At 30.7% G+C, this 15,666-nt stretch overlaps 2 protein-coding genes across 4 annotated transcripts in view; one reads left to right on the top strand and one right to left on the bottom strand.

Moving 5' to 3' along the window:
- The window catches only part of LOC111040293 (protein nubbin-like), a 61,536-nt gene extending 58,860 nt beyond the window's left edge, over window positions 1-2,676 (top strand). For both annotated transcript variants that reach the window (XM_022324152.1, XM_022324151.1), the window contains exon 6: window positions 877-2,676. In XM_022324152.1, the coding sequence (XP_022179844.1) occupies window positions 877-985 (109 nt within the window). In that variant the 3' untranslated portion in view covers window positions 986-2,676. The remainder of the gene's footprint in view (window positions 1-876) is intronic.
- Window positions 2,677-3,343: 667 nt separating this feature from the next.
- On the bottom strand, window positions 3,344-12,029 carry LOC111040294 (leucine-rich repeat-containing protein 40). 2 transcript variants are annotated; one of them, XM_022324154.1, is made up of 5 exons: window positions 11,737-12,029; window positions 11,501-11,665; window positions 9,367-9,510; window positions 5,512-5,679; window positions 3,344-4,163 (listed from the first exon to the last, which is right to left on the bottom strand). In XM_022324154.1, exons 2-5 carry the CDS (start codon window positions 11,655-11,657, stop codon window positions 3,997-3,999), a joined length of 636 nt encoding a protein of 211 aa, XP_022179846.1. In that variant the 5' UTR covers window positions 11,658-11,665; window positions 11,737-12,029; the 3' UTR covers window positions 3,344-3,996. The 2 variants fall into 2 exon arrangements, with proteins under 2 accessions (XP_022179846.1, XP_022179847.1); XM_022324155.1 differs by having other exon boundaries at window positions 11,748-12,029.
- Window positions 12,030-15,666: the final 3,637 nt, after the last annotated feature.

Raw genomic sequence — 15,666 nt, 5'->3', positions numbered from 1 at the left:
GAATACTTTATTCACATTGAATATATTACACGCGTCATGTCTATTTTGTATTCAAATTTAAAATGATAAAATCCAAAATTACATAAACAGAGCACCATATGAGACTCTTACATGGCTCTTGTGTTTCGTGGTCTCTTGGGTTTATCAAAATGATTTTAATACAGTGTAATAACTACAACATTTCATTAGAATCCTAATTTAAAAATTATAAAAAAATAGCATGTCTTGTCAATTATAATCTACATATAGATACGACAATTTGAGATATTTGAGAGAAAACTGACAATTTTAAATCATTATGAAAGGGAGCTTATATTTTCAAAAGTAAACAAACAACTAGGAATGTAACCTAGTGTTTACAACCAAACTCAATAATATTAATGTTAAAAGTTTCAGAGAAAATTTTTCGGAATTGATCAGTTTATATATATAATATTGTACATTTATCCATCATAAAAGGTACCCCTCAAAAAAAAAAAATATATATATATAATACAATTTGAACACAAACACAAATCAAATAAATTCGCCGAGTATATGTATAAGAAATCTGAATTTTAACTTCTTAGTTATTTTATACTTCATTGCTATGGCGCTACATGAATATATGCTATCATACTATGTAAACATTTATCGATTTTACGACATTACGATAATGTATTTCAGTACCTAACTAAATATACATTCTATTTGTTATGGCGAGTCTGTGTACTGTTGCAGCTTGCCCATATATCACGTGCATGTGCATGTGCAATGTGCATGTGCAACGTGCATTCGATAACATAATCATCTATAAACAACACGATTTTTTCATCACGCCCTATATACATTCATATATATATACAATATATTCTAATATTTTACGTATTGTTGCAGGTGTTTGCCGAGAACAGAGTTCCCGCAGGTGGACAACATTCAAAGTCTGTCGACTCTGACCATGGTACCATGTTTGAGCCACGTAGACAAACAGACGCTAAGCCAATAGTGAAATAATGAAGAGTTGTCTCTCACCGTCTACTATTATAATAATATTATACCTGTGTAATAATATATATGAGGTGCTACACATTGCAGAGACCGCTGAAAATACGATATTGTGTTGTATAATATATATTTATACAAACGCTCGTATGTGTATAATATTTTATACGATACACACACACACACGTCTTATGTATACATATAATTTAATTGTACTATTATATTATAATGATAATTGGCGTTTTATAAGGAAGAAAAACAACTCGCGCGCGCGCACACACACCCACACACAAACACACACACACACACACACACACACACACACACACACACATATTTATACACATTCTAACGGTCTTCTAATACCTGCGTATTTAATATTATATAAAATCTAAATCCCCGCGTGTATTCATCATGTGATAAAAAAAAATACATCTCATGTGTGTAATTGCATTTTTTTTATACATACATACATACATATATATATATATATATATACATTATATAGTGATATAGTTAATTTGAACATTGTTTTTTCTTATTTTTATTGCAATCGTGCGTACGCGGGGTGCATAGTATTTATCTGTTAATTTTATAATACCACCTAACATAATACGCATATAAGATTTCGTTGAAAACACGCGGCCGATTCGCCAGTCGCAACGATGATAATATAGTATACATTATAGTAAAACAATAACATTATGATAACACGCCGAATCGTCTCACAAGCGTAACTATGGTCATTCATAATTTTAATTAATGTATAATGTATTCATATTGTCCGAAAAAACCGTGTGCGGGCAAAATCGGTTTTACGGTCGGCGAGAGACGCCGCGTGCTTTCAACGAATTTTATAATAATTTCAAACAACTACGAGTCGTATTATCTACTTATTATTATATACACGTATCTTATATAGTATAATTTGTGATATATATATAGAGTATATGATAAGAATGTTGTAAAAAAACAAAAAAAGAAAACAGAAATTTATTGTTATTGTGGGCGCCCCAACCGCGGCGACAACAGCAGCAACAATACACGACGGTTACGACGTCCGGTAGCCGCGAATATTATTAAATACCTAGTAATTAATATGTTGATAATATTACGATAAGTATAAAAAATGTAATGTCTTACTTTGCTTTTATCGACGGGGGTGGATAATTCGTGTCATATGTAGGTAGGTAGGTGTACCGCGATGTGTTCGAAGGCGAATAATATCTAATATAATATGTTAAAACGATTGTGCTGTGCTTATTTAGACTATTATTTTACGAGAGAAACGAAAAGCGTTTTTCGATGGTTTTTTTTCCTTTTCTACTTATTGACGATTACATTTCGAAAGATGTTTCTAATTTTTTTACACGATTGGGGCAACGATTGATTTATGTTCGGTCCAGGGAGGCTGTCGTAATAATTATGACGGTTATGAGTTTTTGACGAATTCTTTTTACTGTGGGGGTTTTTGGGAATGAGCGGGAGGGGGGTATGTGGCAGTCGTCGTCGCGGTCATTTCAAGTTTTTTTTGTCCCAAACACAATCTCTGATACATACAAAAAAAAAACTATGACTTTATACGAACCGTAGTACGACGACAATATTTTAATGTTTCGGATAAATACAATTTAAGGAAAAGTTTTTTAGGAACTTTCAATGTGTCTGTAAAATTATAGTGAAATGAAAAATATCTATCATATACTTAATAATATCATAACCGCACGTTTTTTTTTTTGAATTGAATTGAAAGTTGTCTTCATTAGTTTTAATAAAAATGCGCTGACGTGATAATTAGTTTCGGTACGTGTGTGTTAATAAATTTTCCGAAACCAAGCGCTGTCGCTTTTTATTTTTGACGGACTCTTAAAAAAAATGGGTAATAAATTATTATTATTATTACTATATTATTATTATTATTATTATTATTATTATTATTATTATTATTATTATTATAAATGAAATAGTAGTTTCTAGTCATTCGTTAACTTTATTTAGCAAATTGTTTTGTTGTTTCTAATGACCGAAACTACGCGAGAAATCAACAAGTCGGGTCTGTGACTATATTATATTGTGTTGGACAACATTTTACCATCCAATTTTTGTGCGTAATAAAAGTGACTGTACTGTATATTTTATTTTATTAGTGTACATATTATTATATATATATTGTGTTGTACAAGTCGGAGTAATATGATTTTGTCATTGGTGATATTTATAGAAATAATTTAAACAAAATTAACTTTTTTTTTATGACCGTGCCGTTTAATGTGAAAATCCTTAACTTCAGAGTGAGTGTGATGAGATATATTTGTGGCTATTACAATAGTGTGTGGGAGATAGTGATTGAGGGGAGAGAGAAAAGGAATAAATGATAGGTAGTATAATTTTTGACAAAAGACAAAATAATTATTATTCTATAGGTTTTTCAATACTTTATAGACAAATAGTAGAACAGTGTTTTTTTTTTTTTTTTATTATTATTATGTAAGTAATATAAAAATATAGGTAATAACATGTTCATGCGACCGACATTACATTGCAACGTTTATAACTTGTATTTTTTTTTTGTCATTTTGTACAAATATAATCTCTTTGGTTTTTGTACGATATAATGTAAATTTAACTATAGATATCTTAATAATAATAATAATCTACATTATATTTACTACCAAAAACACTCTTATTTAGTTTCATTTGTATTTAATTTATTTATTTGTTATGCTTGTATACAAACAATATTATAACAATATTCAGTGTGTAAATACAAAAAAACTAATGTACATTATGTATGTGTAAAAAAACGATGGCATAAATGCAGTGATATGAGGGTAGGGACCCAATTTATTTTATGTAATAATTATTTTGAATTGTTATTTCGGAGCGAACAAGCCACTGAAAACTATATACAAAAAATAATGATAAGAAAAAAAAACGATGATAAAAATGAATAAAAACATTTTATTAGCTAATTAAAAAATATATTTCTGTATTGTCAAATGTTTTGTTTGTTAATCAATTGTCTAAATCTCTCCAGTCTTCGTCGGTCGGGGGTGTAAACATCACCCTAAAAGGCAATTCCTGTTCCAGTGCATCCACCGTTGAAGTGTTAAGTGGATTATCCTTGAGATCAACTTCTTCCAAATTCTTCAAACATGATTCCAATGTCCTAACATTTACATCTAAAATGTATAATCACAAACACAGTATTAATAGTTATATTAATTAATGACTTACATAATATATAATAATATGAAATACAGTAAAATAAATTGCGTCTGTAATGCATAATTAGTGCAAGTATATTATTATTTTTCTTTTTTTTATAAAAGACAAACATAATATTAGTCTCTATATTTAAAATTGAAATATTTAGTCGAATGTGTATTATGATTTGTTTGATAGACATATAACTTTTGTCGCTTACATCATTGAAATTAGTTCTGATGGGTGATATAAATTATACACAGCTGGAAGTATATCCTGTATGCTGTTCAGTGTACACATTCAAATTTCCAATACATGACGAATTTATCGTATTTTTTTTATATTTATATTTATGTCGTATTGAACATGTGTATTGTGAAATGATAAATTAAACAATCTAATTAATTATTTTAATAATATCATAACATAAGATGTGCATAAGTTTTTAACTTTAGTAATTTTTGTTTAATGTGACTATACTGTGGATTATAAATACTAATATTTACTAACTAAGGTCATATTCAATCATAAAGTATAGTTACTATTATAAACCTATGATGAAATTATGTTTCCTCTATACCTACTTGTTTTTTTTCTTATATTTGTTTATGATTTTTTTTTTTAACATTTTACTAGTGTAAATAGATTTTCTACTTTTCATTTTAATAAAAAATTATAATAATGGGAATCATGAAGACGTTTAAAATTAATAACAGTAATTTATGTATGCTGAATAAACTTCTATAATATTTTTAAAACGAGAATGGTTACACATTCATTGAAATGTAAAAACATTTTTATTTCAATTTTGGGAATGAAAAAGAAAACTGTTATAAATCACGAGAACCACAAAAAGCATTACTAAATCAATAAGATACTTGTTTATCTTTTCGGGTTATATTTTATTTTTATAATTATTATCATACTATAACTTATTACAATCATATGATATATTATAATATATAACCATAATGTTTTAAGTGAAAGTTTTCAATTTCCCTTTTTTAAATAATGTAGTGGTACTATATGCACCGATGAGTTATTAATCATTAGCGTGGCTAAGTATTATTACAGTATTTTTAGGAAACAAATAGACTCGGTTAAAATATAATAATGATAATTGCTTATTATCTTTACACGCGTCGCATCCCTCATATATTTTGTAGGACCTGTACCTGGTCTATACGCCTGTTGTTACCTCGTAATTACCTTTAAGACGGGTGAAAGACATTAATCTATAGCATTATCCCGTTATATCATCTATACCAAGGTCTAAGCGGGACGCCAGTCCATAGCAATAATATAGTTTATTGCTCAACTCACCAATAATAAAATTATTGTTAGCAATCAAAGTAGTTAATTCTTGTAAATGAGCAATCGATTCTGGCAACTCGACGAATGAGTTGTATGAAATGTTCAACTTTTTGAGGTTCTTCATTTCTGATAGTTTTTCTGGCAGCTTACTGATTTGATTATGAGACAAATTTAATTCTAAAAACACAAAAAAATACAAACTTTATTAATTTAATTTACTTGTATGAAACAAAGAGCACTAAGCAAATATATATCAATATAGAATCTAAAAATGTATGAAATTAATGATTTATTTTCATCTATTATTGGTTGGTAATATAAAAGCAGTCTATAGCATATCTATTTAGGAATGTTATTTTTAGGAGTGTAAACTGTTGCAGTAATTAAATATAATATGATATATCAACTGATTTATTGGCACTCATTGGTAAGTGTCAAAAACCTATTTTTATCCTGGAATTCAACCCTTAAAATTTAATGGTGACTCAAACATAATGATGAACCTTGTCCTTAAAATGCAAAAGTTTAAACTTTTGTTTGATTATTTCTGGTTGTTATCAATTACACAGAATCAAAAACTGTTATTATAAATATCATATTATACAACTGATTACTGCACATTTGCAAATATTTCACTCTTCATCAATTCACTCGCAAAACCAAGTTGTGCATTTTCATAATTTATTATTTCAATGCGATTATGGTTTTATGTCAATAAATATTCTACTGGCCCTGCATAGCCCTGAACTCTCAGTTGTATGTAAACCATTTTTTTATTTACACAACATTATTATCGTCACTTAAATAATTATTTGTGCGTTTAATTTGTTGATATGTGCCATGTGTTTATGTGCAATGTGAAATTCAAGTGAGATTGTAGTGATATACAGGCACACAGCCGCATGTTATGCCTCGCAGTGCAAACACGTATCTAGAGTTTTATTGCAGGGTAGAAGGGGGTGGCAGACTGTTTAAAAAAAATTCAGTGTTTAAATATTTTTCAGGTTAGTACAAAACAATTTGGAATCGATTTTTGAAAATGCCAATTTTACGGTTTTTGAATTTTTGATTAGGCGTACTAAATAATAAAAACACCACTTTAATTTACTCGAACTTCTCACCTAAGATCATGTGTATGTTTTGTGGCATAAATATATTGTGTTATTTTTGGCACCAAATATCTATAGATATTATAACGGAGATCATTCTGGTAGAACATGTAAGCAGGCAGCGTGACAAAAATCTATCATTTTAAGCGAAATTTGTTTAACACACAAATTTCTTTATATTTGGATATTTCAGTTTTAAAAAATAGGTTTGAAAATGTATTCGTTTTTGTATCCAGACCTATCTATAATGTGTTGGAAAAACTATAATTTAAAATCGAATGTATTACAGTGTAACAATGTACAAAATATTTTATTCTGAATTGTATCAATACGAAAGATATTTTAACCAAGATTTGTAAGCAATTTGTACAATACAACACCTATTATATTCCAATAATATTAACTATGGTTATAATATTATCATATACAATATATCTATATATAAGTGTAAATTCTAAACCAATTTTTTTCAAACTGAAAACTTAATATAAATAAACAAAGAATACTACACGAATGATACAACATTGTGAACTATACAATTATGTCACATAAATTAATTATTTTTTTTATTATTTTTTTAAATATTGCTCACACATTACTAATAAGTTGAAAACATAAAAGCAGCGTTAAGTCATATGCGATATGCAATTTTACAATTATTAGTTAGGTATCAAATAAAGGTATCATTTAGTATCTATAACTATGGTCTATTATTATTTATTGGGCAAGATTTTGTACCAATTTTTTAAGAAAATAATGTTAACAGATAACATCGTGGTAAAAGAAAAAAATATGGTGGCAATGTAAACCAAAAACTTATTTAATTTAAATGTTCCAAGTTATTTCGGGGGGGGGGGGGGGGCTGCAGTCCCCTCAGCAACCCAATAAACACTTCCTGTTTCAAGGAAGTATTTTTATGATGGGAGGGGGAGGGGGTGAGAATCACTTTCAAATTTTGGATTAATAAAAACTAATATTAAAATTTCAAATAGGTAATTTCTCTAAAGCTTCAATAAATATATATAGAAAAAATTGTATTTATGTTTTCTTTTATTTTATAAAAACTATAAAGTAATATCTAACTAACTTTGCCCAACCTACCACATGATTGATGAACTACCTTGTGTAATATTATATATTTTTAGGCATACAAATGTTAAGGTAAGTAAACACAGTTTCGAAAGTATTAAAATACCTAGAAAAACTGTACACATAGGTTCATAATATTATATATTATTACTTCTTGTCAAATGTGTTGATTTAGTGTTAATTTTTTAGGTATCGTCAAGTAAATACCTACTTACAATTTCCAAATTAGTTTCCGAATCATAGATATTATTCTTAATAATATTCGATAATAATATTGTCAAATATGATATTACGTTACTCTCTATACCCAAATATCTATTGAAGTCAAAAATACATTTTTAGTTTAATCACATGTATAGGTTTTGTTTATATATACATATTATAATATTATAATCACTCAGATATGTTACGAACGCGCAGGTAAAAGCGTTTAAAATGTCATCGTCTGTTTTTTTTTTATATTCACTCAGTAACCGCGGGTGCACATTGCACTGTTGGAGCAGCTAGTTATCTAGCCTATCTAGCAGTTTAAACTTTAAATGTCAATCGTTTTTTCTATTTAAGTATCAATTAGAATACTATAATTGGTACCTATATACGACTTGTTGTCTGTATAATATATAGTATATACCTATATAGTAAACACATCGATAGTGGTGTATCTAAAGATCGACTGGGTCTCAACTTCTTTTTTTTTAACAGTCTTAGCATTCATTTTTTATTTTGTTATTACAGATATATTAAAGTATTATAAATACTACAGATACATAAAAATAATATAAATACAAGCACATTTTGCAACGGTCCCACTTGAGTGGTGGAGGAAGATTCAACAAACTCCCACAGAGTTTCAAATAATATTTATTAGTATGACCTCCCAATGGATCTACAACGAATAATAAATAAAAACCCTCTTAGTTTTAGAGTAAGTTAGGGTTGAGTGTTTGCCCCACTAATTGATAGAACTCTCAAGTTCGCAAAAATAATTCATCACTAATGTTTTCTTACTCGCCTATTAATTAAAAGAACAGTAATAATGTCATTATATCACTGTAAAAAAGAAATGACCTAGTACGGTTTAGCGGGATTTAAGCAGAAATATGCGTTACGTATAAGAACTTTTTTGTTATATCCGGCTTTTATGGATGCATTAATAAAAGTTTATTTTTATATACCTATATGAATATATAATACGTCCGACCTAAGCACGCAGCTGCGTCTCTATAATATCACCGTTTTTATTTCACTATTGTTAGAGTTTTTTTCCTGGTTATCCTATGCGATTCAAAACTATTTAATTGAAATACATTTATCTGACGGCACAAATGCTTTTGCAAAACTATACAGCTGTTGTCGCTGAACTGTAAAAACATATTCGAGTTCAAAGAATAAAATTAAATCATACATTGCCAAGTAATTTACGGTCCGGATTTATTATTCTTTACAAATTATTATTATTTTGTTTGGCATGTGTATTGCATCGCACTGCACACGTTCATCTGGGTATGTACAGTGTACACTGTACATAAAATATAATAATATCTTAATCCAACACACATAAAATATATTAATCGCGCACAATGGCGCAATTGACATAATTAATAATAACAACTTTGGTGAGGAATTTTCATTCGTCGACCTGAGCCACATATAATAATAAACTTGCCTGTGATGGTCGGAAATCGTTCGGTGAATTTCACTGGTAGTTTTGAAATCACGTTATTCGACAAATCGCACGAGACCAGTTGCGTGTTTTGCATGAGCAGGTATATCGCGTCAGGGATCTGCATCAGCTGACATTCGGACAAATCTGGAAAATAAAATGGATATATATAATAATGTTATATGTTTAATCGTCTTTAGACGTGACCCGGCGTTTTTAAGGTCCATCACGATAAGTATATAGTGTGTACACTTGACCATATATTATATATACTATATATATTATATTATTTATGTATATCTGTAATCGTCAGACGTGATACTTGCAGGAAGTCCAGATGTAGACTGTTCGAGGTCGCGGTTACAATAATAATTATCATACTATGGCGGAATATCTTTCCGCGCTAGTCTGTTCCAATGGCCATCACCCATATATGGGTGCATAATATCATTTGACGTGAAACCGGAATGACAATACAACAACGTGTGTGTATATTTATTTACTCGCATTATTACATCATCATCATCATCATCATCATCATCATCATCATCATCATCATCACCGGCATCAATGTGTTGTGAGATTTGTGATTGAAACATATATATTTACAATCGATAAGAAAATATTGTGAATGGGTATGGTATAATAGAACAGCTAGACGATAAATACACCGCGTTATTTTTGCAAACAATTATGGCCTATTCGTTTTGTGTTTACTGACTTAAAGTCATTGGAAATTATTTTGAAATTCAATAATTATTATTACTGCTTATATCCTCAATAGTTTAATAATATAAATACCTGTTGATGTATGTCTAAGTCACATTATTTTTGAAATGAATCAAATATATTTTGAATTTGTATAAAGAGTTTTCAGTTTATACGCAGTGATGATAATAATATAGCACAAATGTCGTTAAAGTTGTGCAGTAATAGTCGCGTTTGCGGAAACGCGTAAATTGTCATGGCCAGATCTCAGATCTGTTTATGTATTAAAGTTTTTACGCAGTAGAAAATGGATATATTTATAGAAATATCGTTATTACAATAAATGTAGGTACTTTAGAGAATTTTTAAAGGTAAGATCTAAATTACACTATGTAATAAATATATTTTTTTTTTTATATAACATTTTATAAATATAATTATATACTACAAGTAAAATTGCTAAATTGAAAAACCAAATTTTTGATTTTACATAATATGTATCGAGATTTATACTCGTTCACAACGATTCTAGGTTTGTTGTTAACAATAGAGTATTTATTATTTATCACGTGGACATCAAAACACTTTCTTTCGTTGTGGTAATAATAAATAGGCAACGTTTTTAGCGTTTGGTGTAACGCCGTAATATTGTAATAAAAATAATTAGATCGAATAAGGTGAAAGCGAGGAAACTAGCACATACATCTAGCGAATAGGCGTAATATTATTATATTAAAATTTAAAAAAATGATGTGCTAAGAATACACGATGTAACCGCTCGGTATGTACAAAAAAATAATTTAAATATGTTACTCAATAAATATACCATTAAAAGTCATACAAACAATAAAGCCATTAGCCGTGTACATAATAAATTTTATCTTTAAGGAGTATCCATTTTCGATTTACCGATATTATAGAACGGAAGCTATGAAATAAACAACAATTTCGTTAGCAGTCAGCTGTTACACTTTTTTCTGCATAAAAAATATCAATCATTTCGGTGTGGACAAATTTACGTTCAATCTACCGAAAACTTTTCGATATTACGCGTTAGTTATTTTTTATATTTTAAGGTTGATTGTAACAACGGTTCGATTATAGTTTACAATATCACACAACCCTGACGGAATTGCATCAGTGATAGATCCGTCAATATCGCCCGTCGACTAGTTTTTAAAATTCTATTTGAGCACTTCGTACACAGTACACACATGGTTCCCCTACAAATATTAGGACTTGGTTAAACGGACACCGTCAATACGACTTATTGATGAAACTTTTCGGTTACCAAAGTCCAACTTGTCGGTACACCTGGAAGCCACTGAAACCTGCTCGTGGTATCTATTGCAGTAGCGGACTGTCCATATTTCTGGTACCATTTACAACGTATATGGTCCCAAAGCCTTCTGCTATTAAATGCGCTTACCCAGGTTGTGGCTCTCTTGCGCCTCGTTGCACCGGTTCACCACTCGGATAACCGCGTTTCCGGCCAGTCTGGTGGACACCAACATGACCGCGGTCTGCTGGCCGTCGTCCACTTCCACCTCGGCGGCTTCGATTTCTTCTTCGATTGGCGGTCTCATGTCGACGGCTGGTATTTACGGCAATATTACAATAATACTATAATAATATTCAATACTATATGTATAGTTTATACAGTACTGCGGTATTACTAGCGATCGCGGTACTTCCGGTCTATGTGGCGGCGAAAAAAAACACACTGACTATTTCCGGGGAAAAAATTCGTAGATGCAGACTTCGCTGGGACAGGTCGTCGGGAAACTATCGAAAAATCCTGAGAACACGACTGCAGTCTCGGACGACGAAAACGCTCTGCTCGAGGATCACAATATGCAACGAGAAACAAATACAGACGGTAAACCCGCGGCGACGGCACCGACCGGACTGTACGGCAGCCGTTTGGTATATAACGTTGTCCGGCCGATCGCCGTCGCCACTACGCGTAAAAAAATATATTATATGTTATATTATTATGCGTCATCGTCGCGTTGTCGTTCACCTCGAGCGTGCTGCAGTTATGTTTAGCTTTTGTTATTTTTAGGCGTCCGCTCGCGATTCAGGGTTGCTTAAACTCCGCCGCGCGCGTCTCGATTTTCTTTGTATCGGACGACAATAATATTGCGATGACGACGACATCATTGCTCGTGTGTGTGTACCGCGGTAATAACAATAAATAAATACCGGGACACTCCTCGCAGCGGTTTTCCGGTTGTATTATCGTGACCCGTGCCACGGAGTATTTCGCCGCATAAAGACCAAAAGACAAAAAAAAAAAAACAGACCGCCGCTAAGTCGACATCGCCAGAAATAACTGCAAATATATTTCCTTAGTGCGTATTATTATAGTATATAATACTCGTACAACACACGTTTTCATTACGAACACAAGAGAAGAAAGGAACTACGCGTCGGTATCGCATTTGGCCAGCGAGATGTGGATTGTACACCGCAAATAAATACCACATAAATCACACGCGTTTATATCAGAACAACGCTATTATGTATGCTTTAATATTATTATTGTCTTGCAAAGTTTAAAAGTTGAACGGTGAAATAAACGTCAAAAATGTAACCATGTTAAATGGTTTCGAAATGTTTCAATCCAATATAGGTCGGTTATTTGTAGGGTGTAGTTGTGATATAATTAGCAATTACTATGATATATAATTTGAGAAAAAAAAATTGGTACTTCCTACGTTTGTTTCGAATTAAATTGTACGACCAAACAGTATACATAAATACATTGCGTATAAACTACGGTGAATTACAAAATAACAATGAGTGAATACAGCTACAGTCTGACACAGTAAACGACTTTGATTTTAGTTTGAGTTTACGATGATCAAATGATGTGTTATTTTAAAACTTTCACGATTTTTAAATTTTTTCTTATCGGTGTTTTATATTGTGAAGACGGTCTTTATTATAACAATTTAAACTCAAGCCTCAACAAGTTGGTTGAATGGAAATATATATATATAACATAATACCTAAAATGTTCTTTATTATTTATTTTGTATTTCACTTGTAAATGAAGTAAAACTTAAATGATATACAAATTAAAACTCTGATTGATATCATAAAAGTCCAGAGTTCTTATATAGGCATAACTTTAAATTTAATTAATTTGTTACATTCTTCAAGTAAAGTTGTTATTTGTTTTAATAAATCCATTTAAAAAATACTCCCGAAAATGTTAAATTATGTTGTATAAATAAATAAGTAGATATATAAATAAAATCAATTAGATTATGTATAACTTAATAAGTTCAAATTATATCGTAGTTTTTTTTATATATAATATCAGAATATCTAAAATCTGTGTTTCACCATCATAAATGAATAAATAATAAGGTAATTTTTTTATTTAAACAAATATAATACCCAAAGATTGTAACCAATATGATTTAATTTTTTTTTTATAACTTAAAATTAAATTAATTTTGGTATTAGGTATTATTTTATATTTAGTAGTTAATATTTTCGAAACTTCTTCCACAAAAAAATTAAAAAAATACATAAAACACACTGATATTGCAAGCAATAGGTCTCGCCAGATCCCAAAAGAAAAAAATTAGCATTTTTAAAGTTATTTTTTTTTTTTTGAATATTTATTACGCCGTTCGCATGACAGTTTGTGAGCCAAGTTTTGAAATTCACATGAAACTCCTTACTCTTTAATGTCTACATTTCACGGAAGGCACCAGAACATATTTCCGTCCCTATTTCTTAGTAAAAATTAACATATTCTACATTTTTTTGTTGCTTATATGTTACTTACCGTTCCTGTAAATTCCCAAGCTAAATCTTGTAATTATCTCTAAACTCCTTACATCGCATAATCAAAGATGCACAAAATACACTCGGAATAAAGAGATAGCAACAGGTCTCACCAGTAGTAACAATAACCATTTTAAAACATTTTTTAAATTAAATGTAGCTTACCAGGTACCTACACATATTGTCGTATATTGTAGAAAGTCGTCAATATAATATTATTTAATGTATACAATATGTTATATATGTGGTAATATATTTTAGCAAATAATTACTAAGATAAAGCTGGTTTGACCGGCGATTCAATATATTATACTAATATAAGGTGACACTAAAAAGTTACTAAATAATACCACACATCGACAGACCCGCTGTAGTAGTGAAACTCGTCGAGATGAGTGTGGGTGCGACGGTTATACGCGTGCGAGCGACGTCTGTCACACGAGCCAAGTATGATATTATTGTATGTTTGATTTTAAAGCCAATAAAAGTTTTCTCTGTCTTCTACGTTCTCACCATTCAAAAAAGAATAGTGCTCGGATCGGGGCTGGCGTTAGGAGTGGGCGACCAGGGTGCCTACAATTAGGTTGGACGCCTCGACAACATTGTAATAATTGATTATCAGGAGAGGGAGGTGCAAAGATATTGTTTCGCTCAGGGCGAGAATATTTGTAGCGCATGCACTGGCTCGGATAGGTTTATTTATCCGTAGGGTATATGAAATCCTGATGGTCATTCTAATTTAGAAGGAACGGACGTTGACAAGCGCATACCGCCGTACCTCAACAAATCTAAAACCGCTAATTTAATTTATTTCAGAGATAATATAGTCATTAGCTTGGAGCGTGCGAAGGTAAGGCGTAGTAGGTTTAAGAGCGTGTCACTCTTACGGGATATACGGCAATTGAAAATATGTAATTTCAACTGACTAATATTAAAAGTTTCTCCATGCATATTATTTCACCGAAGATGTTGATTCATAGATGTACTAGAAATAAGACGAATTATTTCCGAGTATTACACAACCATAGTGCCAATTGTTAGTTTTCGAAGTTGCCACGTAGACGAATGAATAGTTAATAACTTATTCGAAAAATTGGAAACGTCATGATTTCATTTGCCAAACAATTATAATTACTATTCTATGTATAGTAAGTATCAATTATAATTGAATAAATGAGTGTTTAGGTTGATGCCATAGTAAAAAACTATGGAAAACTGTGATAATGTTTAACAATGCTAGTGCATAGGATCGAGCACGCTGATCGTTAAAAATTTTTTCTGTGAGCTTTGGTGCTTATCGTCTTCGGTGTATCTATACTCTTGTTTTCCGACCAACTGATTAAATTTAACTTTGAAACTAACCCAACAAAACATACCACGGATAAATTAGTAGGTATTTGCAAGTATACAGTGAGCTGAAAACGCAAATGTTGACTTGTAACACGTGTCAAGTTTTCGTGCGATACAGGTTCACATGAGTAATTTGTACGCAGGATACTGCTGCAGCCTATGATACAGGTTCACATGAGTAATTTGTACGCAGGATACTGCTGCAGCCATTCAATAATTGGGTCGTTTTGTTGAAATGTCGAACACGATAAACACAATTCAATTATTGATGATTGGAAAGCTGTTGTCTCGGTGCACGTGCTTATTCAAATGCAAGCACAAATTTGATTTTAATTAGATCCCAAGTACTCTTATACGTTTAATTTTTAAATCGTTTGCTCGACATAAATATAAGTCATACCACTAATCGCTAATTATTAGGTAGTAGATGTAATATGAGGA

This window comes from Myzus persicae, unplaced genomic scaffold (genome assembly GCF_001856785.1).
Source record: "Myzus persicae strain clone G006 unplaced genomic scaffold, MPER_G0061.0, whole genome shotgun sequence".
Classification (NCBI taxonomy): Eukaryota; Metazoa; Arthropoda; class Insecta; order Hemiptera; family Aphididae; genus Myzus; species Myzus persicae.
Note: the sequence above shows the minus strand (reverse complement) of the source record. Positions and strands in the feature narration are given on the sequence as shown.